The sequence below is a fragment of the Trachemys scripta genome, chromosome 17 (genome assembly GCF_013100865.1).
Source record: "Trachemys scripta elegans isolate TJP31775 chromosome 17, CAS_Tse_1.0, whole genome shotgun sequence".
Taxonomy (NCBI): domain Eukaryota; kingdom Metazoa; phylum Chordata; order Testudines; family Emydidae; genus Trachemys; species Trachemys scripta.
The window spans coordinates 14,697,140-14,714,968 of NC_048314.1; the positions used below are offsets into that span (position 1 = coordinate 14,697,140).

The window sequence follows — 17,829 nt, forward strand, 5'->3', positions numbered from 1 at the left end:
GCATGCAAACTCTATTCCCATAGGTTCCTCTGCGCTAGTTCTGTGGGCCGGTCAGAATGACGCACATGTATAAATCTTTCAAATACCTGAATTTACACCCAGCAAATTAGGAAGGTACCTTAGTGCCCAGTAGCATTTCTATTATCTGGAAAACAACAAGCCTCATTCTTCCTGCTTTCAAGTCACCTTGCTCTATGCACACCACACTTATCTTTTTAAAATTACACTACCAATTTACGAGAGAGAGGTATTAGGCCACATTCTGCTGTTGGTTACATGAGTGTAAGAACCAGAGGGCTTGATTCTCTTTTGCCCTGCATTTCGGGCAATCATTTACATCAGCGAATGTACCATTCTGATTTGTTAATGTTCTGCTCTCACTTTACAATTGCTAGGGAAGGAGAAGCGCAACAGGGAATGAGGCTAAATCAATGGAGTTTTCTGGTTTTGCACTGGTGTGACAGAGAGCAGAATTTGTCTAGTCATCCTGATTCAGACCGATAATCCCAGATAAATGTTGCCATGCATCATGGTGTAAAATATGACAATGGAGAGAAAAGTTTAATGGATATAAATGATAATAGTGCGTTAAAGGCTCAGTTAGATGTGCTGTGAAAAGATGAGTTACAGCCATTCCCCACTTCCAGGTTCCCCAACTGCTGTACCCATAGGGTGACCAGATGTCCCGATTTTATAGGGACAGTCCCGATTTTTGGGTCTTTTTCTTATATAGGCTCCTATTACCCCGTCCCGATTTTTCACACTTGCTGTCTGGTCACCCTATGTACCCAGGGTACAGATTGAAATGATAACGCAAATAAAAAGCTGAGGAGAGTTTTAGAAGTATCAGAATACCGGAGTGAAGCTGCCCAAAAGTAACAGAGTTAGTTAGTTGGCATGCACAGCACTGTGTAAAACGCATACAATTCCAGATCTAAATTAGAAACAAATGGACCATGGCAAAGACAACTAAAAAGATAAATAAACAAAGAGCAACACAATTTAAGAAATTATATAGAAATAAAAATATCTTAAAAGTAAACAACAAAATAAGACTATAACAAAACGCCATAATAGGACATCAGCTATTAGTTTTCTGAAACTAAAGTTCAGGTTTTTTTTAAATCTTAAATTAAATTGCCAGGCTTACTAAACAAGAAAGCCGTTAAAGGCTACAAACATACTGACACTGAAAGGAAGTCTACAAGTCAGTACCTTATTTTTCTTGATGAATGGCCACAATTTGCCCTTGGATTTGCTGCCAGGCCTGGGCTCAGATTTTCCATCCCATCTGGAATTTGAAAGGCTGGATTCCGAGACAGTGCGTTTCATTGGCTGAGTGAAGTCTTCAAAGTCAATATCTCCTGGTGGTTCGAACCCCGATTTAAAGGCTTCTATTACCAGTTGTGAATCCTGAAATGCCACAAATACAATCTGTCTGTACATATGTTGCAAACCAATAAAAAGAATGGCTGTAAACAGAACAACAGTGTAAGAGTAGTGGAGGAAAAAGTCTCCTAGTCACAGTGAAGCATGTGATAGCTTAACAAAACCACCCTAATTGCCAAGGGGTTTGTTAGCACCCAGTTCATCATTCCTATGTGAAATCGGAGTCCAGTGTGCAAAGGTCTCATTGAGAGCAACTGCTTCTTTAACCGCCAATATTTTTAAATGGTCAAAGGACTAAGTACCATCTAAAGCAGAGGTGGGCAAACTACGGCCTGCGGGACCCTCCTGCCCGGCCCCTGAGCTCCTGGCCCGGGAGGCTCGCCCCCGGCCCCTCCCCCGCAGCCTCAGCTCACTTTGCCGCTGGTGCAATGCTCCGGGCGGCGGGGCTGCACAGCTGCAGAGCCCAGCCTGACCTGGTGCTCTGTGCTGCGCAGTGCGTGACTGGCTCCAGCTGGGTGGGGCAGCTGCAGCACCGCCAGCCACCGGTGCTCCAAGCAGTGCAGTAAGGGGGCAGGGTGCGGGGAGCAGGGAGGGTTGGATAGAGGGCGGGGGAGTTTGGGGTGGTGGTCAGGGGTGGGGGTATGGATAGGAGTTGGGACAATCAGAGGGCGGGGAACAGGGGTTGAATGGGGGCAAGTGCCCTGGGTGGGGGAGCAGTCAAGAAGGGGGGGTGTGGATGGGGTGGCGTGGGGCAGTCAGAGGCAGAGGTTCTGGGGGCAGTCAGGGAGAAGGGGTGGTTGGATGGGGCAGGAGTCCTGGGGGGCAGTCAGGAAGGAGAGGAGGGGTTGGATGGGGTGGCGCAGGGCAGTCAGGGGCAGGGGTTCCGGGGGAGAGGGGGTCAGGGAGCAGGTGTCACAGGGGGGCCGTCAGGGAACGGGGGGGTTTGGATGGGCCAGGAGTCTGGGGGGGCCGTCAGGCAGCCAGAAGTTGGGGTGTGGATAGGGGGTGGGGGCCGGGCCACACACCCCTCCCCTAACCGGCCTTCCATACAATTTCCAAAAGCCGATGCGGCCCTCAGGCCAAAAAGTTTGCCCACCCCTGATCTAAAGAAACAAGAAGTATGTAGCACTAACACCAAATGCAATCAGAAATCAAACAGGCAACATAGTTCACTGAAGAAGACATTGAAATGGGAGTCAAGAGATCTGAGTTCTTTTCTCAGATCTCTCACTGAGCTGCTATATGATCTTGGGCAAGTCATTTCACTTTCCCATGCCTCAGTTTCCCAGTTGTAAAATGATTCTTAATCACCTTTATAAAGTGTTTTGAAGTCCACAGATCAAAAGTACTACGTAAATGCTCATTAGTATTCCTGTTTATTTCCCTTGAAAAAAATTAAAATACCAGTGCTTGAATGGGCAGCTTGCATTAGGTGACTCATAACACCTTTTGCATGTACTCAAGTTCACTAATGGGCATCCACAAAAAATCTTGTGCAATACAGACCTTCCATTATAGAATTGCTATGCTTGCAATTGCAAGCCAGATATCAGAAGCTCTGATAAATGCTGCTGTCTTAAGGAGAACCAACTTAAATGCTAATTAGTCTTCTGCTGTTGTGAAAAGCAGTGTGCCCTTCTGTCCATATTGAATTTCTGTAGACCAGAGGTTCTCAAACTGTGGGTCAGAATCCAAAAGTGGGTCACAACCCCATTTTAATGGGGCTGTCAGGGCTGGCTTAGACTTGCTAGGGCCTGGGGCTGAAGTTGAAGCCTGTGTCCCATCACCCAGAGCCGAAGCTGACACCCAAGGGCTTCAGCAGTGGGTGTTAGGGCTCAGGTTAAAGGCCCCCTGCCTTGGGCTGAAGCCCTGGGGCTTTGGCTTTGCCCCGCCCCCACAAAGGCGGTGGGGCTCGGGCTTTGCTCCTCCTCCCCCACTTGGGGTGGTGGGACTTGGGCGGGCTCAGGCTTTCGTTCCCCCTTCTGGGGTTGTTTAGTAATTTTTGTTGTCAGAAGGGGGTCACGGTGCAATGAAGTTTGAGAAACCCTGATATAGACAATTACCTCATTCACAAAATGGCCACATATTGCATGCAATTATTTTACCTATTATCAGATAACTAACCAACCAAAACAGTAATGATACATAACATTCTTGTGCATTAGATCTACAAACGTAGCAAATTTTCAGATGCAAATCTTCTAATTGCTAATGTGCGATTCACAGCAATTACATAAATGCATTTTAATCAGGTGGGTTTTTCAAACACACAGGCTGTGATTTTTAAAGGAGCCTACTTTTCATAAAGCACATGGGGCCAGATTTTCAAAATTCTCTCAGCACTTACAAATCTGGCCAGATGTGCAAGAGTGCTCCACATCCTGTGCTGGACATCTGCTGACCACTTATTCTGGTGCCTAAATGGAAGCCGAGATGTTCTGTAAATCTACCCCTACCTCACTTAAACAAAATCTAGCATGTTCAAAATATTAATCCCTGGTGCAATGCAAACAAACTTTGGCCGAGTCCATTCACCATAGTTTTTAAAAGTGTCCCATCATGAGCCTCACCCCACTGAACATATGTTTCAAATCTGTAAGCACAGAAAGAAGAAAATTATTCTTCTTTAAATTCTATCATCCTTCCTTAATATACATATAATCTATTGGCTTTTCTAGGGAGGAAGCTCTTCATTTCATACCATATGGATATTTTCTCTCTCTCTCAGGTCATCAGAGATATTGCGCCATAGTCCCTAGAGGGCTCATTAGCTAATGGATAGTAGGAATACTGCCATGTCACTGCACTTCAAAGAGAAGGGTGGTGCTTTGACCACATTTTGTGGCTTTTGTTTGTATTCGATTGAGCATATGGAAGAAGCCTAGGATGATATGCACATGTCCGACCTGAATTAAGCAAAGACAAGATACAAGATTTTCAACATCACCTAAGGGGTTGAGGAGGAAGGATCCCATTGAAAGCTAATGAGATATGTGCTCGTAAATCTATTAGGTGCTGTGTAAATCACCCCCATAAACCTTAAAGGAGGTACTGAAGCACTTTAGTTTCACCTTAGCTTGACATTAAAACTTGACTAATTCTAAAGATGTTTAATTGTAAGCATGAAAGCAAGAGCTGGGGGGGGGGATATAATCAGATTACATTATATACTTGTGCTTTATTCCGTCCTTCTGAACCTTTCGATTCTTCTCCTTTAATTATATAATATTCCTTCCACATTGTCAAAACATCCTACCACTACAATGGAGCTAAAAATAACCATCTCATTCTGTGTATCAGACAGCGAGAATGTCATAACAGGAACTCAGAAGTCCATAACAAATTAATCCTATCTACTGATAGAGCCTGCAGAGGCAAATTCCACACAGGTTCACTTAACAGTCACTGTGGTTTAGCCTTGAAATAATGACATCTGCCTTACTAGAGTTACTATGAAAGGGAATGGAAAAAAGTAGCATGCTCCTAGTAAGTATATTAGAAATACAGAGACAAATTCTAGTCCCAGATAAATCCATGCAACTCCCCAGTGACTTTAGTTGGAGTTCCGCATGCTGAGGAGAAGGGAGAATATGATTCTTAGCAAGTATACTACTTTTCAACAAGTGCAATCACTAAATAAATTAAGCCTGAAAAACTGGCAGCTTTGGAGGTGGACAAGAGAGTCTTTCAGTTTTCTTTCCAGCTAATGTGTAATGAATATTAAATATATCCAATATATCCTGTCAGTTCTTAACACAGAATAATGAAGTGGAACAAAAATGGTTTTCCAGAAGTCTCACAAGGAGAAGTCCCCACATGTATTTCAGAGTTAATTTGAGATACTTTAGCACAAAAGGCAATGTTGCCCACTCCTGTGATTTTTTTCCATGTGTCTACAATATCTGGTATTTTACTTAAAGCCCCAATTCCTGGAGTCATGTTATTACATGAGAATCCCAGCTTTAATTTAAAAAAAACAACGGCCAAATTTCTAGCCACCAGGGTTATGTAGAAAGCTAGAAAACATGGCTCAGGTGCACCCAAGAGGCTCAAACCCCGAAAGCTAAATGAAAAGAACCCCACATTATATATAACAAGCTCATGATTTTTGAGTACTGTACTAGTGCTTGCAATGAACAAAATGCCAAAGTTTCTTGCATCTAAGAACTCCTGTCTAATCTCTGCACTGGTTACATATGAAAGCTCACTTACCCAAAGCAGGGTTGCTCTTTTCCTGCCAGGGCAGGTTTTGAGTCTTGGCTTGTGTTCCTTTAACCACATGCTATCAACAGTTCTCAGTGCATTCAGCCTTGCCTGAAAATTGGCTCATTTTCAAAGCTGAATCCAGCCCAGATCCAGGTAGGCTGTCCAGCTCCACACTCAGAATTTAGCATTTCCATAATTATGAGAATAATTAAAATAAACGAATTTCTGCAACGTTCAGTTTGATTTGTGGTTCTGTTGAAAAGCTAGAACAAACATTTCTGCCACATAAGAATTGACCACTAATTATCTGTGATAATACCCTTCATTTTCTAATTGATGCTGAAACCTATTTACTAAGGCCTTGTCTACACTACAGAGTTAAGTTGACGATCATATGCTGCTTTAATTACATCCACATCCACAGAACACTCCTTGTGTCAGCGAAGCGCATCCATAGTTGGTGCTCTGGCATCGACAGAGAGATCATTGCAACATGGGTAGCTATCCCACTGTGTAACCAGCCACCCTCTGCCACTGGGAGATCTGGGAACGGTTTGCAGTGCATCATGGGGGAATGCTCACCATCTCATGATGCAGTTATTTCCGTCCCATCATTCCATGGGCTTCTGACTTCATTTCGCACTGTTTTTGACTAGCCCCTGTAAACTGTGCACCTGCCATCTCTGCCTGAAAGCATGGATCCTGAACTGCTGACTAGTCTGGTGATGAGCATTATGAACACAATGCAGCTGGTCCTGCAGTATTTCATGAACAGGGAAGAAAAGTGAATCTGTGGTGCCTGCCCTGCTGTGTGCAATGGAAAGAAACAATTCAAGATTACAGTTGGCATTCACGAAGCAGCTGCACAAGGTGGACCATTGGTACTGGGCTTGGGAAACAAGCACTGAGTGATGGTATAGCATCATGATGTATGTATGGGATGACGAGCAGTGGCTGCAGAACTTTCAGATGCGCAACGCCACCTTCCTGGAACTGTGTGCGGAGCTCGCCCCTGCCCTGCGGTGCAAGGATACCAGAATAAGAGTTGCCCTCACAGTGGAAAAGCAAGTGGCAATTGCTGTGTGGACGCTGGCAAATCCAGACTGCTACCGATCAGTCACGAATCAGGTTGGAGTTGGAAAGTTCACCGTAGGGGTTGCGGTGATGCAAGTGTGCAGAGCCATTAATTGCCCCCTGCCACAACGGACTATGACTCTGGGTAATGTGCAGGAAATAATTTATGGCTTTGCAGCAAAGGGATTCCCTAATGGCAGTGGGGTGATATGGCATATCCCAATTTTGGTCCCAGATCAAACTGACACCAATGTGGGTTGGTCAGGGAAAGTTCATGATGCACGCATCTTTAGGAACACTGGACTGTATAGAAAGCTGCATACTGGGACTTTCTTTCCAGACAGGAAGATTCCAATGGGGGATGTGCAATGCCCACTCTGCCAACCCCTTGCTCCCATGGCTCATGAAGCCTTACACTTGGAACCTAGACAGTAGCAAGGAGTACTTCAACAACAGGCTCAGCAGGTGGCAAATGAACACTGAACATGCCTTTGGCAGATTAAAAGGTTGCTGGCGCTGCCTTTTTGACAGGTTAGACCTCAATGAGGAAAATATTCCAATGATCATAGCAGCCTGCTGTGCTCTGCATAACATTTGCTTTGTTATAAACGAAGGGGGAAAAGTTTACCTAGGGGTGGAGTGCTGGGGTGGATTGGCTGGCTGCTGATTTTGAGCAGTCAGATACCAGGGCAATTAGAGGGGCTCAATGGGGGGCTATTTCGAATCAGGGAGGCTTTGAAGGAGCATTTTGACAATAAGGCCCAGTAATGTGTCTTTATGTGATGCATTCAGACAGACAATGTTTACTTGCCACCTTGAATGACCCCTGTAATGCTTGCTTCCTGACCTTTAATTCTAGTGAGCAAATGTTCCTGCCTATAGCCACTGTATCTGAATTTTAGCAGCAACTACCATGTGCATGACACAAATAAAGACTCATTTTGTTTCAAAGACTACACTTTAATTAAAGGATAAAACTTTTGTTTGTTTGTTTTTGGCAAACTGGAGACATGGCAATGAGGAAGTGTCTCTCGGTTAAGACTCTCCAGTTGTGTGTAACTCCAGCTTTCTTCATGAAACCAGGCTCTCGGGGTGGAGTGCAAGGGGTACTGCGACGGAACAGGAACATGCAAGGAACGTGTTGGGGGAGTTTGGGAAGGGCATGAAATGGCGTTCTGTATTAGCTGCAGAGGGAGTCATGCACGGATGTGCTCAGACTGCAGCACTATGAGGGACTTGAGCCTCTTTGTCTGGCCCTCCAGTAGCTTTATCGTCCACTCTTGTTTATCTATTATCATCTCCTTTTCAGGCTATCCAGCCTGAGTTTTTCATTAACTGGATGGTTTACGAAGAGGGTCTCTACATGCGCCTAGGGAGAGTATTCTGAATATTGGCACCTTTTTCCACAGGTTTGGGTAATCGAACCAGATATCTCACTTCTGAGGGTAACCCAGAATGCAAGGGTGCATCTCCTGCATGCGTGCAGTTTCAGACTGGGTCCACATGCTGCTCACCTGTATGCCACTTTGGTCCCTGCAGAAATAATCGCCGGCTGGCATGGAGCGGGGGGAGAGACAAGACAGCTTTGCCAAAGAACCTTTGGCAGAGGATTGCAGAGTACCTACACAAAAGTTTCCTATGGAGGATTCCCAAGACATCCCAGTGTACATAAACAAACTTTTCCACATAGTTGCATAGGCTTTGTTGTTAATTTCTATCTCTTATTCCTTCTCTACCATATAACAAAGTAAATGAGACCTCAATCTCCTATCACTGTGCAGTATCAAAGCAAAACGCATGCTTACCAAAGCTTGCCTCTCCTGCTTCATGTGAACCAGAGTGCTGGGTCTGGCTAGACCCCTCCAGAGTCAAAAATAGATCCTGGCTTGACATGCCACTGGACGACTCTGTTGCATGTCCCACATGCTTCTCCAACTCCACTTCCTCATCCACCACTTCATCCTCAGGGTTGACTCCACTGATCGCTGCCTCCAGCCCAATGTATCCATAGGGCTCTTGGTGGTGGGGTTGCCACCGAGGATGGGATGCAGCTCCTTGTAGAAGCAGCATGTCTTTGGTGCTGCACCAGAGCAACAGTTGGCCTCCCTTGCCTTCTGGTATGCCTGCCGCAGCTCCTTGATCTTAGCATGACACTGCTGCATGTCCCTTTTGTGTCTCTCGTCCTGCATGCCACGAGGAATCTGCCCATAGATATCAAAGTTCCTACGACTTGAGCGAAGCTGCAACTGCACAGCCTCCTCTCCCCATAGACCCAGCAGATCCAACAGCTCCGGCGCACTCCATGTGGGAGCCTGTCTGCTGCAGAAAGCCAGCATGGTCACCTGGGAAGATGCTGTGTGAATAGTCTATGCCATCCAAACAGGAAATTCAAAAATTCCCAGGCATTTAAACGGGAGAGCGGCACATGCCTGTGTATCTTCAGGGCAGTGGAGTTCAAACTGCTGACCAGTGCAGTCATGATGGGCACTGTGGGACACTTCTTGGAGGCCAATTAGGATGACATACGCAAGTGCTATCTACACTGATGCTGCGTCACTCTAATTATGTTGCAAAAAGCTCTATGCCTCTTTTCGAGGTGGTTTTATTTTGTCAGTGAAATAGGGGAGTTACATCAGTGAGAAGAGCATTTCAATGTGTACACCTCCACTATTTTGCTGACGAAAGCTGACTTTTGTTGACAATACTGTGTAGTGTATACAAGCCCTAACAGTCACATCTTTCGAACACATTATCTTATCTCAATACATCCGAACAAAACATTTCTGTATAGAATGCATGTTAATGGAGTAAATTTGGTAAAGAAACTTTTCCTTCTTAAAAGACAAACGACCCTATGGATTAACTTGCTAAACAAATACATCTGTGAGAAGAACAGATATTTTTCTGTAAGAAGAAGACAAAGCAACTATCTTTCATAAAATAAAACATGCATTAGAGCTATCCTTAGTTAATATGTGATAGAGGAACACCTTTTCTGTGAACCAACTGGGTTTGGGTGCAAGTTCTGTGTTTCAATTTTTTTCTCAACAGCGTACAGTAACTCCCCTCACTTAATGTTGTAGTTATGTTCCTGAAAAATGCGACTAAGTGAAACGATGTTAAGCAAATCCAATTTCCCCATAAGAATGAATGTAAATGGGGGGGGGGGTTAGATTCCAGGGAAATTTTTTTTTGCCATACAGTACAGTTCTATAGTTGAGAGGTGCCCCCGTCTTACCCCACACAGGCACAGCCCACTAGCACTGGAGACAATGAGGCAGGCAAGGAGGCTGAAGGTGCTGTAGGCTAGGAGAAGCATGTTGCGCAGCAGCAGTTTCCCCTACTCTGCAAGCACCAGGGGCCGGGGGCTCAACCCTTGGCCCCCCATGCCGCCTCTTCACCCAAGCCCCCCCCTGCTTAACCGGCCTCTTCCCCCCCCTTTACTCCACACACCGTGTCCTCGCTCCTTCCCCTGCCTCCTGAGTGGCAATCAGCTGGTTTGTGGCATTCGGAAGGGGGGGGGGGAGAGAGGAGCAAGGACACGGCGCGCAGACTCCCCCTCCCTACCCCGCCTCCTGCGTGGCAATCAGCTGGTTTGCGGCATTCGGGAGGCAGGGGGAGCCTGCGCACCGAGTCCTCCCCCCTCCCTCCTGAACGCCGCAAGCCAGCTGATTGCCGTGGGCAGGAGGAGGAGGGGGAAGGCGCTCATCCGCAGGGTCTGCCGGCAGGCGGGAGGCGCTGGGGGGAGGGGGCGGGGGGGGAGCTGATAGGGGGCTGCCAGCTGTGGACAAAGCAGGCAGCCAAATGACATTATAGTGAAGCATTGCACAACTTTAAATGGAACATGTTCTGTAATTGAGCAGGGATGTAAGATCAAAACAACTTTAAGCAAGAGGACTTTAGGTGGGGAGTTACTGTAGCCAGGGCCGGTTCTAGCATTTTTGCCGCCCCAAGCACTAAAAAAAACAAACAAACAAACAAACAAAAAAAACACTGCGATCGTGATCGGCGGCAATTCGGCGGCAGGTCCTTCGCTCCAAGAGGGAGTGACAGCCCCGCTGCCGAATGGCTACGCTAGTGCCTGGAGCCGGCCCTGACTGTAGCTGGTTGTAAGCAATTTGGGGCAGGGACCATCTTTTTGTTCTGTATCTGTACAGTGCCTAGTACAATAGGGTTCTAGCTCCTGACTTGCGCTCCTAGGTTTTACTATACAACTAATAAATAATGAAGAACACAGGAGAAAGAAGAAGATACAACATTCAACACTTACTTTTTTCTGATCAATTGATTCTGCTGCTTTTGTTATTCCATCCAGACACTTCCCTATTATGGGGATCACCTGGCGGTCCACTTCTGCATAGGTTTTCATGCATTCGCCTAACCTCACTATCCTTCTTTCCTCCATCTCTTGTATTTTCTGAAACATTACATTTCACTTTGATCAAACATCAAAAGTTATTTCACAGTTTCAATTAATTTTAATTTCTGCAACAAAACAGCTCCTGTTATAATAATTGTTTAAATAAGACTTTAAACCCAGGCAAATTAAGATGGTTATTCTCATGTAATGTATGGTTTAGTGATATCGGAGATCAAAGGATGGCCTCAGAGTAATCTTCATATTACTTTATACCATTTACATCATGGCATCTCAACATAGGCGCCCTACTGATCACTACAGAGAGTGCCAAGGATCTCCAGTATCTGTTCCATTGACCTCTGGTTTAGGACACAGGAAAACCAGATGTTGCATATTCCTGTTATGATGGATCATAATAGGAGGCACAGTATGTGTCCAGGTGTCAAAGGTGCATGTTTCATGTTGAAACATAAGACCTGATAGGACACTGACTGCTGAGAACCACCCCCTCATATGCATTTTTTTCCTGTTAAACTGTGACCCAACCATGATCAACAGAAAAATGAAACAATTACAGGAAAGAACACTCTGATATTATTCTTTTAAAAGTAAAACAAGCTCTCTGAACACTATTTTAACACTTAAAGCAAAGCAAGGGAATTTTCTGGAGCACTGGTATTGCACAGGCACCCAAACTATGCTTAGCCAAGGATGTAAGTTCAATTCAGTGTGCTTACCAGATCCAAAATTTTATGGTCTCTAAAGGCCTTGTAAGAAGTGTATACATGGCCTGGGGATGTTGCTTTTTTTTTTTTTTTTTTTTTTAACAACACAAAATACATTGGAATAATTTATCCTAGACATTGGCTTGAATGACTATGAATAAAGAGCACAGCAGTTTTAACTTTCTCTCTGCAATGTCTTTTTTGATCATCATCTGACATTTTTAGTAAACATAATCAAACTGTAAGCATTTGCCCCCTTGACTTCCATTAAGCTATTGCCCAACATTAACGTAGTATAAATCTAAACATCTTTGAAATCTAGGTTTGAAAATAGGTCACAAAGGAGCATAAGGTTTTATAGATGACATTTCTCTTAGTTGATTCCTGCCCCAACAATGCAAGCAATGCTCTCATTCCCCAGATGCATGGACGTAGAGTGTAATAAAACGAGACTATGAGTAATGTCATTAGGCATACCCCTTCCTGCCATACCAACTAACAGACTCCCACCTCCCACATTATCAATCAGTCTGGTAGCTAGCCCAGAGGTCAGAGGGAGTTTAGTAGACTGAACTCCATAACATCTCTTTGGATTCATAGGAATTCCACCAAAGAGAGCAACTTCTTCTTTTAGAGAACTTGGGTTGTTGCATCATGTCCAGTGTCTTCTAATGTGGTGCTGCGGTTTCTGCAGAGCGAAGAACTGTCATCACAGAATTAAGCTGGCTTACCAATACATTGCAATGTATCTAGTCGATGTAGCCACACCGAGAACACAGGCTGCTGTAAGTCAGTACTATGAGATCTCACCTGGAAGATGTTTGGTATCTGTGTGTGATAATGTTCGCGTTGCTCGTGGTTAAATTTCTGAAGAATGGATGAGTATTCTGCTTTGCTGTCATCTGCCATTTGATGTCGTATTTGTGCTTGCTGTCTTGCCTGAGGAAAAGCCAAAAGAACATTATATTTTACACTATTTAAAGGTAAGTTGCACCAGAGTAGGACCGTATGTTTTAGCCACTCCAATTTTATTCCTACTGCATTTACCACTATTCAGCACACACTAAACTTTGCGGGAAACATTAGCAGATGGATCTTTGCAGACTTTCCATTTTTACTGTCTCTCTTTGTTCATTCTCCTCCTTCATTAAATCTTACCTGCTCCAAGTATTTGTTCCAAATTTACACGGCCAAAATTCATAGTCCTTATTTTTCCTTTTCATGTTCTCACTTTTGACATCCAGGAACCTACTCTGCACTTTGCAGGACCTGGCCTTTTCTAAATACTGTGAATAGTTGGGCCCAATCCCGTGAACCTTCTGTGCTTCGAGATCTCTTTGAAATCATGGGAGGTAGGCACTTGGAGAGCTTGCAAGACCGGACTCTTTAGAACTGTGTTCTTAGTTTGACTAAGGAGATAATGGTTATTATGGCCTAAATATGCCTTCGGTTCTGACGTCTCCACTCATTTTCATTATTATCTGAGGAAGAAATCTTGCACCATAGCTGTAATGTTACTGCTCAATTTCTTTCCTCCAATTCCTATGCTCCAGTTTATGTTTGGGCAGCTGATCTCTCCTATTCTCACCAATTTGTTCTTTCCATGCACATGTTTGAATTCTGTGATCATCCCCTTATTCCCATAACAAGACTGTCTTAGCTGTAGCCCATCCAGCTCTCTCCTCTCTTCCTTACTTCTGAACTTCTCTTGACACATATGGCCAGTCTTCCCACTCCACCCCAGGCCTGCTCAGATGTTTTTTGCTCTCCTCTGAACGATCTACTTCCCCGTTAGCCAGCAAAGATTGTTTTGCTTCCCCACACTAGAACCAATACCACAATGCTGTGCTCCCACCACGCTCTTCCCAATGCTTCTGCATTTACACAGATGCACTTCCTTGAATGACCCCTTCCTTCATATTTGCTGATCTCTCTCTCTTTTTAGATTCTCCTCCCTGAGGCCTTCTGTCATCCGTTACTCTGTCCAATATTATTTTCCTCTCTGTCTACCCCATCTGTTTATTTTAGCTGCCTTTTCCTTCCTCGCTGTTGGCCTTTGCACAGCATCCCTCCCTCCCTCACTCCATATGCCTTTGCCTCCTATCCTCTGTTCACTTGTTCACTCTCTCCTGGTTTCTATTCTCTCAGCCGGTGCATTGTTGCCCGTTCTGTTCTGACGTAGCGCACCTCACCTGTATATGCTCCCATCTGTTCCAGAAAGAGTCTCGTGTCCCTGGACCAAATGCTGGTCTCAGAGAAGTTAATTGGAATTTTGTCACTGATTTCAATGGGATCAGGATTTGGCCACGTACACCTAAACCCTCCTGCCTGCACTGGCTCTTCAGACACCCAGGCATGCTACTAATCTAACACTTTTTACCTAACCCTTGGAGCACAGCTGAGAATATTTCTGGAGGTTTTGAATTTTAAGATTCATTCCTAAAATACTGCCAGGTTCAATCACTCATTCCCTCCCAAAACAATTCTATTAGAACAGTTCAGAATTGGGTTATTCTGTGAACTGTGCCAGGCAGACAATAGTTTCCTGACAATAAATCCACATAAAATATCAAATCATGAAACATTTTGCGCATGATAAATGGAAAGTAACAAATTGTGCCAGAAGGTTTCAGATCTCCTGTTCCTCATCTAGCCATCAGCTCATTGATATCACCTAATTATTTATTTCACTCAGTTCTGCAATTTCTTTTGCAAGCACATTTGATTGTAAAACTTTCCTGGATTCATTTTATCTTAGTTTCAAAAAATGATTTAAGAAACCAAGTGAGAACTCATTGGGCATGATGTGCATGTCAAGAGCCAAAACAGTAGCATTAAATGCAAAATACTATAATTAGAAACAGATAAATGAACTAAATCAAAGAAAACATCCATATGAAATGTTCCCAAGATTCTTCAACTCTCTGCTAATTATGGTAAGCAAGCATGTATGTCTTCAGGAATTTTATTTATACACAATGAAATCCCTAGAGGACAGTTCAGTTGTTTTTCTACATGAGAGCTATATCACTTATTATACACACATATTTGCATTAAATTTGATTAAGGAACAATTATTGCTACATTTTTACACTGAAAAACACAATATAAAAATGAAGTCACCCATACATTACTATTATTGCCTGGCAGATTTTTGTAGGATTGTCCCTTCCCCTACCTCTTACTCATGGTCCAGCGGCTATAGAGCAATATATACTTATGAATCCAATTCTGTACAGCCATCTAAGAGCAATCCATTGTTTGTGCTAAGTTCTATGGACAGCCCAGTTCTGTTTACATAAAACAAGTAATTCGATAAGACAGATTTAGGGCCTGATCCTGCAAATCACTCCCACAAGGAGACCCATTAGTTTCACATGAATAAAGTATCTCACACCTAAATGTTTGCAGGACAGGGCCCATAGTTTTCAATGTGAGTGTAACTGCCCCAAAATAAAAACACAGCAGATGAGTAACTAGAATTGGTTACATTCCAAAACAAGAATTCCTATCTGAGAGCTACAGTAATGTTATTGTTCCTCCGCACCCTTTTTTCGCATCGGGCAAGCTCAAGACATTTTAAATGTTTTTCCAGTGAGGTATTTTGATCTTAAAATAAAATATAAAAAAGCCTGGATTTTTTTTTTTTACACTTATTACTACTAACATCACCACTTTAATATTAACAGAGTTATATTTTATAGCTCTGTTCTTGTACTCCGGTGGGAGTTACAGAATAATGAAAATATAAGTTGGGAACATTACGTTTCAGATTCCGAATCCTAATAGATGCAGTAGTCTAGAGCTGCAGGCACTGAGTCACACAGTTACATTGGAGAGGGAATCATAGGAGTAATTTAAAGGCAAACTGCACAGGAAATAAAATACAAAACTAATTTTTTTGGACCCGTTACTGCTCATTTATACATAAAGAAAGCTCCAAAGAGATGGAGTTCTTCCTACTTCTTTTTACATTAGACATTTCTGGTCTTGGCTTGGCTTTTCCTAGAGGACAGGCTTTGGAAGACCAGATCCACGACCTCAGAAGTGAGTGTTTGAAACCTGAGCTGCAGCTTTTTGTCCCTTCTCCTTTCAAGTGGGCTGGGTCCATAGAACCAGAGCTCAGGTTTAAACCTCCAGACGTGAAGTCACATTCCAAGTGAAGTCTTCCAAAGACTGACAGAATTCTCCAGAAGAGAAAATATACGTCAAGACTAGATAGTTACAATATAACCAAAGAAGAACAACAAATGAGGTCTGGGAGGAGTGGTAGATATGCTAGAGGGTAGGGATAGGATACAGTGGGACCTAGACAAATTAGAGGATTGGGCCAAAAGAAACCTGATGAGTTTCAACAAGGGCAAATGCACAGTCCTGAACTTAGGACGGAAAAATCCCATGCACTGCTACAGACTAGGGACCAAGTGGCTAGGCAGCAGTTCTGCAGAAAAGGACCTCGGGGTTACAGTGGACGAGAAGCTGGATATGAGTCAACAGTGTGCTCTTGTTGCCAAGAAGGCTAACGGCATTTTGGGCTGTATAAGTAGGGGCATTGCCAGCAGATCGAGGGATGTGATCATTCCCCTCTATTCGACACTGGTGAGACCTCATCTGGAGTACAGTGTCCAGTTTGGGGCCCCACATTACAAGAAGGAAAAATTGGAGAGAGTCCAGCGGAGGGCAACAAAAATGATTAAGGGGCTGGAGCACATGACATATAAGGAGAGGCTGAGGGAACTGGGATTGTTTAGTCGTCAGAAGAGAAGAATGAGGGGGGATTTGATAGCTGCTTTCAACTACCTGAAAGGGGGTTCCAAAGAGGATGTATCTAGACTGTTCTCAGTGGTACCAGATGACAGAACAAGGAGTAATGGTCTCAAGTTGCAGTGGGGGAGGTTTAGGTTGGATATTAGGAAAAACTTTTTCACTAGGAGGGTGTGAAGCACTGGAATGGGTTACCTAGGAGATTCCACCACCTTCCTTCCTTAGAGGTTTTTAAGGTCAGGCTTGACAAAGCCCTGGCTGGGATGATTTAGTTGGGAACTGGTCCTGCTTTGAGCAAGGGGTTGGACTAGATACCTCCTGAGGTCCCTTCCAACCCTGATATTCTATGATTCTATGATCATAAAGAAGCAATAAAGAGCACACAGAGGTTTGTTTTTGGTTTTTTTTGCTTTGCATCTCACCTATCATGCTGAAAACTAATGAGGGCCCCCCTTCATGGAATCCCTTTTTTCAACATTAGTTTATGGGCTTCCAAATAAACATGCATATGAAGCATACTGCCTCCTTCTTAGCTGTCCTTAGCCTGCTTTTGCTAAAGCAATTCTTTCTTAAAGCTCATATGCAACAAGAAAACCTAAAGGTCACAGATGAATCACTTCAAATTAAGAGACAATTTCTTAAAAATTGAACTGCAGCCTGATACCTGCTGCACTGTTAGTCTTTTCAGCCCATATCAGCCAGGACATGGTAAGAGCCAGATTTCCATCAAAACCACAACTCAGATTTTAATGTTCAGTTATTTCAAAGTCATGCTTTCTATAAATACCTGAGTTATAAATGAAGGATGAGGCAGATCTGTAGGTCCAGATCCTCAGCTACTATAAACTGCCATAGCTTTATCTGACTTTGACAGAGCTATTCCAATTTACATCAGCCAGGGATTTGACCCATTAGAACCCTCTCTAGCATAGGAGGTGCACAAAACTGCCATTATTTCTATCTGAATGATGATGCTTCCTTTCTCAGCTTGCCTCGCTAGATCTTGATGGGTAAGTGGGAAGAACTTAAAGCTGTAGCTATTAATTGAATGGCATTTCCAGTACTCGGTAAAAAATACAGCATAAAATGTCCATGTAAGAGGCTGGGTTTATTATGCCATGATGATGCTAAACATTTGTAAAGTTAAAATAAAACAAAGGATTATGTGACGTGTTTTAATGGCCTGATTTTTAGAGGTGCCAGTAGCAGCAACCCATGTTGACTCAGTGGGTACTCAGCACTTCTAAAAACCAGGCCTTATGTACACAGATTTGTCTCCCATGCTGGAAAACAAACTGAATAGCTGCACAG

At 43.8% G+C, this 17,829-nt stretch overlaps 1 protein-coding gene across 16 annotated transcripts in view; it reads right to left on the minus strand.

Annotated features, from left to right (window-relative positions):
* Positions 1-17,829, minus strand: part of FNBP1 (formin binding protein 1) — a 150,144-nt gene that overhangs the window by 32,272 nt on the left and 100,043 nt on the right. For all 16 annotated transcript variants that reach the window (XM_034793257.1, XM_034793264.1, XM_034793258.1 and 13 more), the window contains exons 7-9: positions 12,565-12,693; positions 10,940-11,086; positions 1,216-1,413 (exon numbers count right to left, since the gene is read on the minus strand). In XM_034793257.1, the coding sequence (XP_034649148.1) occupies positions 1,216-1,413; positions 10,940-11,086; positions 12,565-12,693 (474 nt within the window). The remainder of the gene's footprint in view (positions 1-1,215; positions 1,414-10,939; positions 11,087-12,564; positions 12,694-17,829) is intronic.